At 38.3% G+C, this 19218-nt stretch overlaps 1 protein-coding gene across 2 annotated transcripts in view; it reads right to left on the bottom strand.

Moving 5' to 3' along the window:
* Nucleotides 1-19218, bottom strand: part of SNX24 (sorting nexin 24) — a 93730-nt gene that overhangs the window by 41139 nt on the left and 33373 nt on the right. The window contains exon 2 of one of the 2 annotated variants that reach the window (XM_082075777.1): nucleotides 4591-4674. The exons of the other annotated variant lie outside the window; for it this stretch is intronic. Coding sequence (XP_081931903.1) covers nucleotides 4591-4674 — 84 coding nt within the window. The remainder of the gene's footprint in view (nucleotides 1-4590; nucleotides 4675-19218) is intronic. 2 annotated transcript variants of the gene reach the window in all.

Here is a 19218-nt window from a genome sequence, read left to right as displayed (position 1 = left end):
TACATAAAGCATCCACTAAACAATTGCTTACATGTGCAAGCACAGGTACCAGGTGTAGGTATAAAACACAAGCTATACAGATGTACAAAGAATAAATGATCAGCCCACTTTCTTATCCTTACAATAATGCAATAATATATTGCAACAAGTAACGATTACAATGTCAAAGAACATGAAGCAAATCCATGTATGTGTTTTAGTTATATTGCTTCATACCTGTCCCTACACAAGAAATATTTATCTGAGGACAACTACTGGCTGTAATACTTTCCTATCACAAAACTGACCTAATGCCTATTTACCATACTGTAGTCTCTATTTCCTGCAAAACTGAAAGATGGCTCAAATTATCAAGCAAAAAATTTTTTGCCCAAGTGTGAAAAGTCAAAATTATTTAAAGCGGACACCAATAATTCCAAAATTATAAATGACTTGCAAAACAAGATATAGAGAACTTAAGATTTTTGTAGATTTTACTGCAGCAGTGATAACACTGTCACCTTCTAGCATTCTGGTGCTTAAAAAGTACTACCAGTATTTTCAAAAGTAAACGGAAAAAGGTATAATAAAAAGGAATTTGAGAATAAATATCAATAAATGGTTGTATATTTAACTGTTCTACAGATAGAAATAATTTAATTCTTTCTACAAACCTTGCCATATGAGAATAATAAAACAATTAATAATACAATACTGTGATGTGAATGGTACACAGTCTGAAAGGCCTGGTTTGTTGCTCATAACCATGGCAAGATATAATAGTCTATGCAAATTATTTTAAAAAATCCAACAGTAGTGGATGTTTTCTGTCAAGGGAATAACTAGCACTCCTGAATTTGCACTCCTGGTGTAGCATGTCAGTCTATAAAATATTTTAAACTGTTCCCACTACAGCTAGATTGAACAAGGAGTGGGGCTTTATTTTTTTTATACAACTGGAATGTAAGAAAGGTTGAACCCAGGAAGAAGATAAATCCAGCCACATTCTTGGAAATGCCTTTGTTTAATAACAAACAAACAAACAAACAAAACCCAAATTAATCAAAACATTAACTGGCATTTTGATGAACAAATAATGTCCTCTACGAGCAAGGGAGTCCCCCCTTCCTCCATGCGACGCCACTGAAGCATGTCCTTCTCTGGTAAAACACAGAACCCCCCATTTTCTACCACAGTCACTCTCTACAGAAGCTTTGTTTCTTTTGTTCACTACAGACATCTCCAGCACTAAAGGCACTTTGAATATGCAGTAAGTCTAAAGGTACCTTTCCACTTGCCCTGTACTCACAGCAATTTAGAGTGAAACTTACATTTTAAATTAAAGGGGAAGAGAGGAACAAAAAATGAATACCCTATTGGCATAGAAAGCAAACTGGTAGCTGGACCTGAGTACAAATAGTGTCATAGGTTGAGAACAAATTATTCACAAAGAACAACTGAGGTGCAAGTTCAAAATACTCTTCTCCAGTAAAAACTGTTCAAATACACACCCTAATTTTTTAAGGGTGTTGAGATTTTCTGCTCTAACACAAAAGAGAGAAGAAGGGGTGAAAACTGCATACTGTATTACTAGAGAATGCTTTCTCCAGGATTTCTGTAACACTGAAAGCACTAAGAAAGGTTCAGAGCATGAGCTGTTCAACCATGTTTACTGAAATTTTACTACAACTTCAAAAGTAAGACCCAAGAGGTATATTGTTGCCCAAATATGCAAAGTGCTTTGCATCTGTACAGGGAACAAACAAGAAAAAGCCACTATCAAGCTTGCAGAGTAACATCAACAGACAGCAAGCAGGTGAGGAGTAAGATGAAACAAACTGAAGAGTGGTACACGGTGTCTGGTTAGAATATCTGTTTTTCAGGTTTGTTTATTTTGCTGCTATTTCTGGAGAGAGAGAAATGGACAATCATTTATGGTTTTTCTGGTGTTCTATGGAGAAATCTCTATAAAGGGAGTTACTGCAGAGGAAGCAATCTTCAAGAAGATAAACCTGAGAGTGAGACCGCAGTCATTCTTAAGTTTTGTGTGAAGTAATTGTGCAATACCAGAAATTACAGTGAAATTAGACAACAACAAAAGAAGAAAAAATGGAGGCATTCAGTGCTTTTTTTGCCCCAGTCTTTAATAATACAGAGAGGCCTTGGGCTGCCTGGTCCCCTGAGTTTGAGGGAAACAGTTGCAGGAACAGTGACTTTCCATTTGTATACACTGAATTTATAAGAGACCAGCTGCATAAGCTGAATGTTCACAAGTCTATGATGCGATTCATCCCACAACACTGAAAGAGTCAGCAGATGTTATGGCAGGACCCCTCCTGATAGCAGCTCAGTGTGAGTCAGCAGTGTGTGCCCAGGCAGCCCAGAGGCAAACCCCATCCTGGGGGGCATCAAACACAGCACAGACAGAGCTCAGAAGAGGGGCTTGTCCCCTGGATTAAGCCTTGGTGTGGTCTCACCAAGAGTGCTGTGTGCAGTTCTAGGCCCAGCAATTTAAAAAGGATGTGAAGGTCCTTGAATGCATACAGAGGAGGGCAATAAAGCTGCTGAAAGGGCTGGAAGGCATGTCCTGTGAGGAGTGGCTGAGTCCTTTGGGCTTCTCTAGTTCAGAGAAAAGGAGGCTGAGGGGCACACTCATTGCTCTCTACAGCTTCCCCAGGATGGGATGTAGAGAGGAAGGTGCTGAGCTCTTCTCCTTGGTACTCAGTGATACAGATGACTGGGAAACGTTCAAAGCTGTATCAGACATTAGGAAACATTTATTTACTGAGAGGGAGGGAAATGGCTTCTTGGAGAGGTGATCGGTGCCCCAAGCCTTCCTGTATTTAAGAGGCCTTTGGACAATGCCCTTAGTAATAATACACTTTAATTCCAGGCCAGGCCTGAAGGGGTCAGGCAGTTGGACTAGATGATTGTTGTAGGTCCCTTCCAACTAAAATATTCTATTCTATTCTATTCTATTCTATTCTATTCTATTCTATTCTATTCTATTCTATTCTATTCTATTCTATTCTATTCTATTCTATTCTATTCTATTCTATTCTATGCCATGCCATGCCATGCCATGCCATGCCATGCCATGCCATGCCATGCCATGCCATGCCATGCCATGCCATGCCATGCCATGCCATGCCATGCCATGCCATCTACAGGAGATGGTCTACTTGGGTAGGGTGCATTTGAAGCATATAAATCCTGATTATCCCCTCATAATGTTTCCTAACTTATTTAGTTGTATAATCTCTACTCACCTGCTTTACTTTCAATTGCAGGATTATTGTCATAGGTAAAACAAAACACATGTATTGCAAGGCTTGGTGTGAGCTGTACTACTGATTCTAACACTGTTGAATATGATGCCACAAAAGCAATGTGAACACAAGCAGCAAAATATCTGAGGCATATCTGAATTACAACAATAAACAAGGAAATTAGTATTAAAAAGTGGCAGCTGACACCACAACTGGGCCAAGAAGCAAAAAAGCAAGAAATCCTAGCATATCTTAATTATGGTGCAGTAAAGCAAAATACATTCTTGTTCTTTGGACTTCGAGGGTCAACACACAGATGGCTCAACAGATGCCCTTCATTGACCCAAGTTTGCTTATATCCATGCACCATATAATGCCGGCAAAATCCATCCTTTCTACCACTAGAGTAATGCTTCTTCCCCAAATTAGATGATTCCTAAGCTGACTCAGGGCCACCAGCAAACATGCTGGTGTGGGTAAGCTCCTTTGAGACCGCAGTGGCAGATGTAAATACTCGCACTCCTCTCTGCCATTTGTAGAGAAAACTTGTCCATATGGAAGGCTAGCAGCACCAGTCAAAACAGGTGAGTTGAGTGTGCACATATTCCACTGCCACTGAGAGCTGCAAACCAATAAACATTAAGTTGAGCCAGGTCCTAGGAATGAAGGACTGAAGCTCTTCAGTTGCAGCCCCATCACTGGCAATAGGCTGCAATGCTTTTTCAGAATTCTGCTTCACAGTACTTAGCCTCCATAAGGCAGTAAAAATTTAAAACTTGCCTTTCAGCTGCATAACCATATAGCAGCATCACTTCAGCCTGGAGAGGAGAAATCATACTTTAACAGTGAACAAAACAATTTAAATTTGTTTATATGAAGAGTAGCAGAGTGAGTTGGTCTACTCAGTCTTTTTCATGTCTAGTTTCCTAGTGCATACAACTTGTTTCCTCAGCTTTACATATAGCAGGTTAGCAATACAGTTTATAGTACTAACAAATTATTTGCCTAATTGGATAAAAACAAAAAATGTATTTATTATAGGAATGTGTCTCATTCTGTGATTTTACAAGAAGAAAAATAAAACATACTACTGACAGTATTTTAGGAATACAGCATGTAACCAATAATCAAAAAGAAAATGACAGCTAATAAAATCTAAGAAGTCATCATCCCCTTCCACAAAATAGAAAAGAAACTGAGTAAGTTGGGAACTCATTTCTAGAGACAGGAATCACAAGATGTAGTTAAGATAAACCATGTATAGTAACAATTTCAAGAGAAAGGGAAACATCACAACTAAGGGAAAGCCAAAGTTACATCTTAGAAAGAAAGAGATCACTACCTTTTTATGAAGTGCATGGAATTCACTATACCTCTTCTCCACAAAATGTTTCCTTCCACTCATTAGCACCTCTATTTTAAAGACCTGAAAATTGTAAGTAATAAAAAAGAGATTAATATTACTTGCACAAACAGCTCTGTGATATGACTGTGTATATTTTACTATGGAGGTTCCCGTTGGTGGTCTCAAAAAGTCCATGATAACTCATGAGGCACAGAAATACAACAATAAATAAGGTGAAGTACAGCTGAATTTTCTGTTAACAAGTTTGATCAACAAGCATACAAAAGATAAGTTAAGCTTGGGCTGTCTACTGTACATTAAGAACTATGCACTAAAATATTCCCTTTCAGAAAGATTTAATATATTTTGAAGTAGATAAAAATATTTTTTAAAAGAATGGTAAGAACAAAAAAAAAAAGGAGAAAAGAAATAAAGATTCATTCTTTTTCCCTCTAATAATACAGCATACTAACACACACTCTTGTTCAGTAAGAACTGGATAACAGATACAGTATGATATGCATGGAAAAGGATAGATAGATAAATAAATGCAAACACTATATTGTAGGTGAATTTCCTCCCAGCCTACAAATTCATCTGCAGTCTCAACTGAGCTTTTGCTACCACCTATGCCCTAGGAAAACAAACCAAACCAAAACATTAACAACAAAAAAACCCACATAGCAAGTGCTTGTTTTCTTTGTATGATGCAAGTGACAGCTTTTGTTTCTGCTTCTGGAAGGCTGAAAGTCCAGGAGAAGAAGCTCTCTGGATCTACTAATTAGTAGTCACTAACATGACATTTTCTTGATTCTCAGGTCACTGGGTCAGTTCTGAGGTCAAGTGATAAGGAATATTTTGAAGTACTCAAGAAAGCATGGTCTATTTAAATGAAGACAATCTCAACAGAAAAGGAATACAGAAAGGGTGCCTGGTCTATCTAGAAGTTCTTTGTTTTCTGTTTTGCTCAGAAAATGCTGGAAATAATTATTTCCAGGACAATAAGTGATGATGTTCAGGACAGATGATTACATCAAGACCCAAGACTTAGGCCAAATAAATAGTTATTTGCAAACTTTGCAAAAAGTTGTTATGCTTGAATGGAGAAAAAAAAAGGAGTTTCTGTCACAACATAACCAGCTAGCACTGATCAGAGGAAACACACAGAAACCATGCTGGATAAACACTTTATATTGTCCACTCGAACCTGCCTTTCAAATAGGTCAAAATGCTATACTTTCCCTGGCTAGACAAAGCACATTAGGAACAGATAGCATTTTATTTAATCCAGACTGAAATGTGTCTACCTTTGTTTGAATGCAGCATGGATGCGATTGCAGTCATTTCACACCAATGTTTACATAACCAAAATTAGTTCAGATCATTGTAATCCATCAAAATAACTTGGGCTATATGCTACTTCTTTGAAGAGGACTGTTTCTGTGTTCTAATCACTGCGAGCAGATGACCTTATTTGGGTGCATTGATTTCCGTCCCCCCCCATCTATTTTAGACTATTTTGGGAGAACAGCTAGTGGCTATTAAACAATTTTCCTCTACAAGTGAAAAAACTCCAAGGCACCCTTAGGAATATATCTTAAGTTCAGAGTTGTAAAGAGCATCACATGCAAAGAAAAATCAATGTAGGCTTTTTTCTTTAGCTGAGACTTAACATCCTAATTATATGAGAGGAAAACATTATTTACATCTTATATTCTACACAGTGTATGAAAGAAATAGTTCTGTGAGGAAGAAAATTGATCGCTGAGGAAAGCCACTGCTTCGAAGGAATTTCAAGGATAACTTAGTGGGAAGAATGGATAAAAAAATATGAACCTAGTTAAATTAGAAGTGACCATGAGTCACTAGTTAAGGTGTTGCAACTGTTTTGAATTAACCTGATGTTAAACGTCCAGCAACTACAAGGAACTGATAACATCTACTTACACCTCAGTCAGATTAGCCCTTTTGTTGGCTACAGGGTTTGCCAAGCAAATTGGAGAAGTTGAAGGGGCTCCTGCCTCAGCTATAAGCACTCACTTGACAGGTAACTTTCTCATGAATCATGGCTTGGCTTGTGCAGTCCCATTTTGGCTTTAGTCATATATGTGCAACTTCAGAGAAACATATTTCCCTCTGAAGTCTATAAACCTGTCATTTCATAAAGGAAAATAGTTGGAATGTGGGGAAGAAAGGAAACACAAATCCCTCTGTGGACCTTATTTTCAAAGCATGTACCTATTTTGTTCTGTGTTTCATCACTGGTTAAGAAATTACAGAAATGGCTTTAGAACACCAAAAAGTATGAAGCATTTATTCAGCCTCTTTTTTAATCTTATCAAGGTTTTAATTACTGTTTGCATATTTTTTGCTAACAAAATGACAGTGCAGAGTATATTTGCTGGTCATTTTCACAGATGACATGAGAAGAGAGAACCACAGCATCCTCTGCACAATGATGTCATTTCCAAACCCACACTATCTGCTACCTTTACACCTTCAACTGGCTGTACCAGTATAGAGGCTTTAGCTCTGCCTCTAACTATCCAGAGTCTTCATATCTAGCTTCAGTAGCCATCTAAAATTTACAAAGCTGTACAACAGATCTGCTATGCATGAGGTTGAAAATCACTGTTTGAAAGCAAAACCCTGCAAATGGTTTTTCTAAACTACTCATTGTGGCACCTGTATTTCAGTAATAGTAAGCAATCTGTGATAAATAAGTGGACAATCTGTACATGTTTTTGTTTAAAGCAAATCTAAATATTAAATTGATTTGCAATGTAACTTATAAAGCAGAAATGCAAGTATGTAAAATAACACATACTGTGCTTATGAACTTCACATTATTAAATAACTTTATTTATACAGCATAAATTCCAGGTTTGATTCCTCACTGTTTACCAGATCACAATTCACAAGAGCAAACTAAAAATACAGAAGTGAGTTTCTGTGCCACTATTTCATATAACAACATGGCTTTGTGTGAAAGACAAAAAGATACATTAGCTTATAAGAGACAGGAACTCTTCCTGAATTCAAAATAGCTATAGACAAATCTCACACAAATTTAGCTGAGCAATTGCAGGCCCTGACATAAAAACAATGTACGGAAACTAGTGAACATAGACAAAAGTGCCAAAATAAAGACGGAAGAACTATGGGGGGAAAAATGCAACACTGCAAGGAAATTACTTTACTTGTAAAAATGTTCATGTTCTCTGAACAGATAACCCTGAAAAGACATAAGACTCTTTATAAGTGACAGCTAGTTAAATGAAAAATGCAATAATTAATCACTGAATAAGATAAGCAAAATGCTTTTCCCATAGTGATTGAAATAACAGAAATTATACTGCACTGAAAGATCTGCAGTTCATCCTGACCAGGACACACGGGACCATAGATATGAAGACACCAATTAGAAAACTCTTTATAAGTACTATGAAACCAGAAATGACTCGCCTTTCTGGGTTACTACCACAAGAGTTACCAACGATGTTTGCACAAAGTCAGAACATCTTTATCCATGAAGAACATTCTTCCAACAGAACTCAACCCACATAAATGATGTATGGGACAAACACCTTTGGACTGGATATCATTATGAATAATGTTGATCCTTTACCAAGCAGAATTGTGGATCTGCCACTGCAGTTCATAACCATCAAACCTACTGTTAGGGAGTAGACTGCCTTAGCTTATTGAACTATTTGGTATACTGCTTATATAGAATTTGCTTAGCATAACTTGCTTGGCATAAGTAACTATGTTTGCTTAGGCCACAAGCTGTGAACTTTTGAACTTTCTGTGTAATTAAGCAAAGAAGGGCCTCAGAGTCAGTTCAAGCTAGAAGATAAAGGGAGCTTTTGATTGTTGGTAGGAGCTGCGTCCCTAGAAGTAAGTAAAGGATCACAACAGCATGTTTTAAAGAAGACGAGAAACAGCAGAATGTAAGAACTTATTAATATTTTGGCTATGCCGAAGACTTATTTTTCTTTCTAGCTGCAGCTGCAAAATAACAACTGAAGGACAGGACTTAGACTGATGTCTATTCTGGTTGGTGAAAATCAAACGACTACTCACAAAGAAATGGCCCACCTGAATGAAAATGAAGGGATCCAATGAAGAATGAGGAGACCCCAGACTCTAATTTTACAATTGGCCTGAATAGACATGCAAAGGGTGGGAAGCTTAGACTGCAAGGGTGTAATTGTCCAGGGCTTTTTTTGCTTGAGGTCCCTCTTCTGGTGGCACCCAGCTGGAGCTGCTCTATGTTGTGCCTTATAAATAAATTATTTCTTTAAGAAGAAGTTCTAGAACCCATGCCCTAGTCTCTGCTTTGGGAAACCTAGGGAACTTCCTTAACACCTGTGAAGGAAACCCTCCAAGAAGAATTCTTAAGGATTTTGTTAATAAGATAGTAAAAACGTTCAGGTCCAACTGCAAACCAGATTTACAAATGTTTAAAAACATTTGTTTCTTTTTTTTTTTTGCCTCCACTTTGTTCCAATGATACAGATTATATTCAGAACTTTGAAACCATTTTAAAATTTCTTATTATTAGCATATATGCCTAATTTTACCATTTTCCTGAATTTATCTGTTTCTGATTGTTAGCAAACCTCTAACAGAATGATCCCTTTTCACTACTTTCAAGAACAACACTGACATTTATCTTCTTGGTGCAGAAATTGGACAGTACTATGTAATAACTACATTGGATTATATATGAGCAAACAACTGGCATTGTATTACTGTGAATTTCCAAGATAGAAAGCATAAATGGAAGAAAACAGGAATCAAAAAGAATGATCCATGCCTTCCTGTAAGCCCACCAGTGTTGTAAGTGCACATTGAGAAGTGTATGGTAAATAACCCAGGTACTGCCCTCCTTCAGCTATTACCTACGTCAAATGCTTACACTGGGTACAAAAGGACATATTTTATCCGATAATTTGATGCAAAAACATGCAGCTCCAGTAAATTATTCTCAAAAAACCCAGAACGATCAGTTTAACAAAAAAACACAGCCAAAAATGACAAACGTGACCAAGAGTAGGGAGGAAAACTAACAAGAACAGTAACTTCTTGGCTAGGTTTTCTATTAAATGAGAAATACAGAGATGGGACTTTTATATTAACTCATGGTAATTACATTAACTACGATGTTTATAACTATGGTAAATTAATACTATCATATTGCAAATATTTATACATGGAAAAATTATTTGCAAAGTGTATAAATGTCTGAAAAATTACACTTGAGAAAAAGATTTGGGGCAGCATCATTTAGAATGAGGAGATACAAAAACCAGAAGCAGAAAAAGAGAAGTTTACGAAAAACAGATACATGTCTAACATTCACCAGGAGAGAAAACCCCTCAAAATTCTACTACTGTGCTTTTCTCTCTCAAGAACAAGCTTACCAACACTAATTCTATTTAATATATTACTTACAGAAATAAATACATCCTTTTAGATGCCTCAGTATACTTGACAGAGTTTTGTCTGAGGAATAGTTAATGCATTCACAGTGTCAAGAAACTCAACCTCGAACTTTTGTCATGGCCATATGGAAGGAATTCCAGAGCAAATGAAATGACAGCTATGGTCCACAAAATACTAATAGGATTTCCACATGCTTAGTGTTTCATTATCATTCAGACAATGGCACATTTTCTGTCTCAGTTGTGCTATGAGTAGAGCAAGACCACAGCATATAGTAGAGATCAAAAGATGACTTTAAACCTATTCCCATTCAAATGATCAGGGGAAAAATCATAGTCTACAGAACCAATAAGAGCATGTGTGTGGTGGCAGTAGCCAGAGCTGTATGTAGCTGCGGCAGCAGTTGGGTATCTCAGGGTCTAAACGCCTAGTGGCAACACTCCATATTTTTGAATGCTCTCCACAACAGAGGCAGAGACAAGGATGGTGTTCAGAGCCAACTCAAACTTCATAGCAGTCTTGATAAAACTCAATCTTGCTATCCTCCAAATGAAAACAAATTAACTTATTCTGACTTCACCCTTTGGAATGGAGGGCAGCAAAACTCAGTTCTGTAGTGGGCACAGTGCAGCTCAAGGGCACAGAGACAGGCTGACAGGTCACGGAGGAATGAAGCGAGGGAAATCTCCCTTTTTCTTTCCCCATTTATGGAGTTACGGTACTCTCCTGTCTAACATGTACTGTTTACTTTGGGTTATGCCCACCATGTCCACTTCCTAAGACTTAAGACCTTCTGTGCCTTAGGTAGGCTGCTTATAGTCACATCTTTGCCTCTTCCCTGTAGTAATTGCTCTACCCACCCTACACAGGCAGACCCTACAAAAGCTCCAGCATGGTGTTCCTTTAATAAAAGGGCCCCTTACTGCTGCAGAACTTGGAAACAAATTGAGGCACTGTAAAGAAAGAAGCAGAAGAGCCCTGAAGAGCTCAGTTTGCTCCTTTTGGTTTTGCTGGGGCCCTAAGAAGGGATGAAAGTGGTTGTAAGAGGCAGTAAAGCAAGAGAAGCCAAAGATTAGGTATTAGAAACTGAAAGTAATCAGTATTGGGGGGCAGGATGAACAGGGAGAGAGCTGTTCTTCCTAGCAGCAGCCCTCACACATGCTGAATGGTTTTTACTGATGGCCACTAGAGTAGACAGAAAGCAGCAGCTGCAGATGGGCAGCTCAGCTAGTACAGATGTTTGGAACGCTGATTCTCACAGGTAGGCAGTGGGCGCACAGCTACCTCCACGTCCTTGCTGACTCAAGCAACTGCATGTTGTGTCTGTGCTTCAACCTCCAGCCGTACAGCTGTACTCAAAACAAGGGAAATCACTTTTACTGAAGGGCCCCAAAGAGATTAAGATCCATTACACTATCCATCATAAGATGCGCTTATCTTACCTCAAACCAGCTCAAAAATTGGGTTGGACCCACAAACAGCCCCTTTCTCCACCCCAAGCACTGTCATGTCTGTTACCTGAAATCAGGCTGTTTCACTAAGTTACAGAATGGGAAAGAAAGAACATACTTTCATTAACTATGGAAAACAAAGCTTAATGTTATGCAATTATGACGTTGCTTTGTCCAGAGCCTGTGAAGGAGAAAGACCACGTCAGAGAAGTTAAAGGTTCACTGCAGGATTTCCAGAGGGCATTCACCATAGCTCCAGTCTGTGTGAAGCAGTTACCTGATCCCTCTTGGCCTGCATATAATACAATAAATACATTTTCTACTATGACACAAACCCATTGAGAGGATAACTATGTTATTTCATTGGCTCATCCTGTTAAATGTCATGTTACTGTAATCTAACTTGGACATTCATTTAAAAAAAAAAAAGTGTACCTAAGAACAACCAAAAGCACATGTTCTTAAAAACGTGGCTCCTACTTTGTCTCCTTAATAATTTTTTGTAACCTTCAGCCATTTATTTACTGAAAAATCTGTCTCTTCACTAACATTTACCAGTGTTACTGGTACCAGTACCTACGTAAACCAGACTACAGTCTACTCAAGAACCTTTCAGCATGCATGTCCTGATTTTGTTTGCGATAGAGTTAATTTTCTTCATAGTGGCTATATGAAGCTATGTTTTGGATTTGTGCTGGAAACAGTGTCATAACAGAGGCATGTTTTAGCTTACGGCTGAGCAGTGCTTGAACAAAGTCAAGGTTTTTTTGGCTCCTTACACCACTCTAGCAGTGATCAGGCTGGGGGTGCACAAGAAGCTGGGAGGGGACACAGCTGGGACAGCTGATCTCAACTGACCAAAGGGATGTTCCATACCATACAGCATCATGCTCAGTATATAAAAATGGGGGAAGAAGAAGCAACGGGGGGTGTCTGGAGTGGTGGTGTTTGTCTTCCCAAGTAACTGTTATATGTGATGAAGCCCAGCTTCCTGGAGACGGCTGAACACCTGCCTGCCCATGGGAAGTGGTGAGTGAATCCGTTGTTGTGCTTTGCTTGCATGCACAGCTTTAGCTTTACCTATTATACTGTCTGTATCTCAACCCATGAGTTTTCCCAATTTCACTCTTCTGATTCTCTCCTCCATCGCACCATAGAAGCAATGAGTGAGCAGCTGCAGAGGGCTTAACTGCTGGCTGGGGTTAAACCACAATCATGCAGTTTGTCTTTCCCACCCATACTACAAAATAATTAAGGATATTCCCCCTCCTACACTTTTTTGCAGTGTGGGCCTCCTCCACTCATAAAATGGCATAGTGTTGGTAGGAACTGTGTGCAAAAGTCATGCATAGGACTAGACAGTATTGTTTCTGAAGATGGCCTTTGAGAAGCATATGCCTTATTTCTTAGGGTTTAGATGAAGAGGTAGTAAAGCAATTTAAACTGCAACCCAGTCAGACGGTTTTGTAATTCCTACAACATGGGAAGCTCAAGAGAGGCTTCTACAGAGCTGTCACTGTTGAATGAAAGAGTAGCTGACATATAAGAGTAACCAGTTTTTTGATTTTTTTCAACTCTCCTTAAACCAATCTTTTCCAAACACATGGTTCATAAAATCCCATAGGAACTTCACTGTCATTTCCTGAAGAATAACTTACTTGACTTTCCAAGCTAAAAAGCTTCTCCCTTGCCAGTGAAACACTGACTATGGAAATCTAATTTGTAACCGAACCAAGAAGCTGCAAGATCTGACTTGCTTCTGATATTTTTCTTTATTAGCCCTGAAGAGCACAACTGTTACACAGATGACATCCTTTAAAAATCTCATTGTCACTGTGGTCACCTATTTGGCTAACTTCCTTACAATCAAATTTATTGAAAAATGTGTTGATCTTTTACTGAAAAAGTTCATTACACATCTTAATGCCTACAGCTACACAGACAAAAAAAAAAAATAGCCTGCTCTGCTCTATTTGTCCATCTGGATTATCTCAGTGTCTCTTACCAGAAGTAACAGAACAACCAATTACAATAGTAATTGTTCAAGTAATAGTAATAGAACCACCACGAGTATTTTAATGGAAAATATGAACTTTCCAATAGAAGCAGTACATTGGGATAAAATACTTGAATACTGCAAAAAATAACCGATGGCAAAAGCATATTTACATGAAACAGATGAATTCTAAATTGGATGAAATATAAGGACTCTTCTACTTCATCACAAAATCCTTTGCTATTTTATATGGAGAAACTATAAAGAATCCTCTCACTTCTCAAGGCAGGACGCAACTCCTAATCAAAATGAAAGTGTGCCCATATTGCAGCCAACTAGCTGCAAGAAACTTCTTTATACAAGAAGCTAAGCACGAGTTTTTTCTAGAAACTTTAAGTCTGTGTTACTTTGCTTACATTTGTATTTACTGTCTGGAGAACACCCAGATCACCCAAGACCTCCAAACCACAGATATTTTGTTTACAAACCAAAACAGCCAAACGGTGTCAAAGAACATACTAAAAAAAAAATACACACAGTGAGGTGACGAGGATTACAGTTCAAAGCAGCTGTCTTTACACTGTCCCATACTGGATGAATTTAGCCTTCTCCTCTGCTAGTGGCTCATAAACACACATGAACAGGAAACACAAAATTATTTAGTCAATTGACAGTATACACAAGCTACTAAAAATCAGCTCCACACTCTTCATGGTGAATACCAGAGGAAAGAAATACTGTATATCCACCTAGCACCTTTTCTTATTAGGGTCTCTGCAGTAAAACAAGTAAGTCTCTGCTCCCCTTTACCTGTAAACGTAAGTAGTTCACCCAAATAGTTTTTCAAAAGCAGTAGTCAAAGAAGGTTGCTTTTCTAAATGTCTGTTCAGCACAGCAAAGCTCATTCACATATTACATTTAAATACTGAGATTAGTCTGTCTTCAAGCCCACAACAGAGGATTCAAATGCTATTCTGTTAATAACGAAGATGAGCAATCAGGATGGATGCAACATTCTCAGGCACTTCTTTTCAAGGACTTAATCCATCGAAACTTTCACTAAACCAGCACTGGTTTGCCTTCCAAGATGGAAACATAATTACCTCTGCTATTGCCTGCCATCTGCCTTATTCTTACATGCAACTGTCAGCACTATTTCAAACATCAGCACTCATTTCTGCAAGTAACAGTCATTGTATAAATTTATCAGAGAATGCCATCCCGCTCACCAAAGATTCCCCTGACAGGTTAATCTCTTTGGAATGGTAATTCAAAGTGGGACAAAGAAATAAGCTCAAAGAGCTATAAAGCAGTTTCATTTCCTGCTGGACTAAGCGTGTTGTGACTGAAACAAGACCTGAAGCAGGTTACCAGGACGCAGTTATTGATACATTCAACTAGAGAAAACAAGATGATTCTTCATGTGTCAAAAAGGTGGAGAGAATGGAAGCCACAAACTCAGCACAACTACTGAAAAAACTGAATGAGCAGTTATCAAAAACAGTACCCAAAATAATAAAATATTGTGCCCAAATGAAGATTTAAGTTTTTAAGCTTCTGAATTTACATGCTGTGACTAACAGGGCACTTATATTGCAGTTGGCCTGGTGACCACAGTGAACACAGATATTCCTGAGCCATATTTGAACTAATTCAGGAACTGCTGACAGCATAAGAGTAGCTGGAGTATGGGCAGCACAAACTACAAAGCTCATGGCAAGGTCTGGACACAGCTCAGTGCCGAGGGGCCAGCCTAACTCTGTCACAGGTACATCTGTGGGGGCTGAAGTCTGTGAGGTGCAGGTGTCCCAAAAAGTACAGCAGGATGAGTGTGAAATTCAGAGGGATTCAGGGTTCAGTTTTGACTTGAACACAATGGAAGAACGCAGGGAAGAAATAAAAGTATTTCCTAGTTTGCTTTCCTTAGAGTTACCTTATAAAGCACAGCAAGCAGCTGAATCACAGATGCTTCATGCAGAACTGTACTGGCATTAGTGGATAAGCTAGGGCAGCACAGAATTTGACTAAAACACCTAACTCTGAAAAAAGGCAACATCTAAACTGCTCATGGAGGCTACATTCAGTACAATTTTGTCAACATATTTTATAGGTTCAAAATCAGTAGAAATACTAATATAAACCAATATGCAGGATGATATATGTAATTAAGATATCCTATTAGCAATTTTGCAGTACAAGATTGAATAACCTACCAGACAACACTGGTTGTACAATTAAATATTTATCATTTCAAAGACAATGAAAATTGATTTAGTGAGAACTATGTTAATTTGCAACTGGTCTCTCAATCACTTGGAAGATAGTGAGGCAAACTGAGAAATTACATGCCTGCACATGTATTCAGCCAGATAAAGTACTATTTATCCAACACATTTCAGAAAGATTTTAAATAAATTATAAAATTATTCTGATTCTGCAAACATGGATATAAAACCCTGCATGCTACAAACAAAGTGACAGGCAACGGATGATTGAAAATTGTGCTAAATGTTTAATTGATGACTGTTGCTTGAAATGAAGATAACACAATATGCCAATCTCTCTGAGTGTTGACTAGAAGCATCAGAGTCAAAAAGCATCATTCACAGGTGTAAAAATCTGTGACTACCTTCTCCTCAAAGAAAAAAAATACTGAAGACACAGCCAAGCACAGACTACTGAAGAGCTCATCTGGCTTGAGCAATTCAGTAATAAAAGCCAGTAGATTCCTAAACACAGCACTATGAGGAAATAGTATTTATATACTCATTTTTAACTGAAATTTGAGAGTCACATTTCTATGTTCTGGTTCTTGGGTGTAAAAGAAATCTTCATTTTCTGTACTTGAAAACTCTGCATGTTCATCACCTGTAGATACCAACCAAGACCCCTGCTGAAATCCATAAGGACTTAAACCCCTAAATTCAGTTGGACAAATTCAAAAGTACTATCAAGAAAAAAAAAAAAAATAAGGACAGATAACAATAAGAAATGATTACAAACACAATGTGATACTGCCACTCCTCTAATTCTAAGATTTCAAATTTATTTTTGCCTTATTATGAACTTAGTGAAAACTTCACTCCCTTATGCAAACCTCCGTGACTTTCCCAATTCTCATTTTTTGTACTCAATGGATTGTTTTTTGCCATTTCCATTCACAGAAAACACTGCCATATATAACTTCTTCAAATATTTTTTGTTATAAAGGCTCTGTTTTTGTGAGTCTCCATCGCCTCCCTGCAGAAGGAATGTAAACATTGCTCAGCTTACTTTAAGTTCTCAGTTGCAGCAAAAGTTGATTCTACATAAAGTGCAACTTCTCTATTTACAAGGCAGAGAAAATGCAACTTACCTTACCCTATGTGTGTATGAGGTGTCATCTTATCTCCAACTGTCTCAGCAAGCAACTGCTCATTTTTCCATACTTTGTCCCTACTTACCTTTTGTTTCACCCATATATGTTTTTCACAGGTATGAAAACTGAAGTGGTATAGAAGGGACATTCACCTTGCATTCAACTTGCACCTTCCTTTTTCATGCTGCAGCTCACACACCCTACTGCTACTTTTAATTCTCAGTAACATTTCAAGAGGTCCTGAGATGGAGTTAATTTAATAAAATATATCCTAGGCCTTAATGGCAGTGCTAGGAGCAATTAGAAGAATCTAATATTTTCCATCACAAGACTGTTCTCAGTTACTTACAGTTTTGCCAATCTTTAATTTTTGGGCTTAGATTTTCCATACTAGGCATGTGATTCAGAAAATATTTTCAGAAAGTTACAGCCGAGACAGTCCAAATACATACTTAAAGAAAAATACATTTTACTTTACCCATGCCAAAAAACCCAGTCAAAAACCCGAAACCCAACCCAAAACAAAACCCAAACCATTTCATAAAAATACCCCCAAGATATGGACAAGAAGACCAGAAAGACAGCTGGGAGGCAAATCTGGCTAACTCATAAACTTCTGGAAAAAAACCTGACTCTTAACAAAACTTTGCACAGACTATGTGCACAATATAGGGGTTCCAATGGTATCAGCACTGCTGGTGGTCTGTTATTTTCACAACGTGTCCATTCGGGCTGAAAGTTTATAGCATCTCCACAAAGTCAGGGCAAATTTCAGGCCTAGGGAATCCTTTTCTACAGTTCAGGAACTTCTATGATGTTAAGGAGCAGAAAAAAGATTGGAGGATGCTTCTAAGTTTTGGTGAGAAAGAGATGCTGGACAGGAATCTACACTTTGGCACAGGGGAACACCACTTGAAAAGACTATACCATGTTACTATTAAAATAAGCAGGTCAAGGAAGAGCAGGAGAACGGGCTTTTGGCCTGAAATACTCCAGCTCCTGTAACCTTGAGGGCAACAACCATTTTCATCATGTATGAATCAGAAATGTACGTCACTGCATCTGCTTGCTGTGAAAACCCATTGCTAACACATGGTATACCTCCCCCTCTGTCCACTGCTGGTGAGGCAGCTGGATGATAAAAACTCAGGCACCTCTTAGTCCAGAGGTCTATATTAGGAACCTAAAAGCTCCATGTCCACAGGTTATTATATATTCCCTTCCCTTCATTCTCAGTCGCCTGCTCAAGCTTAAAAAGCAGGAAAAGGGCAAACCATTAAGAAACAAGGGTTGTGAATTTAAGTACTCGTATTTTCATTTAAACTTTCCACACAATGCAACCCAGTATCCCTGCATATACTTGCAGCCATCAGGCACACAAACTTTTCCCCACTCGGCTTCTGCTCAGATCAGCATACAGGACTGACAGTGTCATGGGAACAAATGAGCAAAGGACAACATCCTTAGGGGCTCTTTCTATAGAAGAACTAAAAAAACCCCAAACAAATAAACAAGCAAGCAAACAAAAAAAATCAAACCAACCAACCAACCAAAAGACAAAACCAAAACAAAACACATTTTAAAAGGCAGGAAAACCATATACATGGAAAGTATGGCCTTGAGATTAAGGCACGTCATCACAACACTGTCACTTTGGAAAGTTTAGATCTAAAATCCAAGAACTTGTGCAATGCTGAACAACTTATTTTATGCTTTTTCCTAAAAAACCTACTTAGAGCATCCCACTTGGGCAAAAGTCAGAGGCCAAAAGTTAAAAACCCAAGCCCTCAGAGACACAGTGGATGTAGGGCAGAGATGTACACTGTACTCACACCCACACAGACAAACACATCCCACCTTGCATACTGTTGAACAGGCCCCTATTTTAGGACATGAGAAACTAACACAGACACTTGTTTCCTCTGATTTTTTCAAGAACGGCTTTCTAATAAGGACTGCACATAAAATGGGGGGAGGAGGGGAATCAAAAAAACTCACCACTAAACCTGGCAAGTGCACACACAGCCCAAATATCTGCCATAGTCAGCTCCTCCATGCACTGCCGGTGCTGGTATCTAGCTCATTTAACGTAAGTTGTACTGTTGCAGAGATCACTGTTGTTCTACACACAGATCCAGCATTTCTCAACTTCTCCTTCCAGGGTATATTAAATAGGTGGAGGAGGAAATAGAAGAGCTATTCCACAAAATGCAGTATTGATTTTTCTACTGGAGGAAAGAGACTCTTAGTCAAAAAATACATCTTTGCACCTCATGAGAGAATAAAAGTCTCAAAAAAAGACAATAACTTGCAAAACCATGAACCACTGAAGAATTTTCTTATAGCCAGTGTTCTTCACATATGTCAAC

Source organism: Streptopelia decaocto (assembly GCF_964273445.1).
Source record: "Streptopelia decaocto genome assembly, chromosome: Z".
Taxonomy (NCBI): Eukaryota; Metazoa; Chordata; class Aves; order Columbiformes; family Columbidae; genus Streptopelia; species Streptopelia decaocto.
The sequence above is the reverse complement of the archived record's forward strand: the minus strand, read 5'-3'. Positions and strand labels throughout refer to the sequence as shown.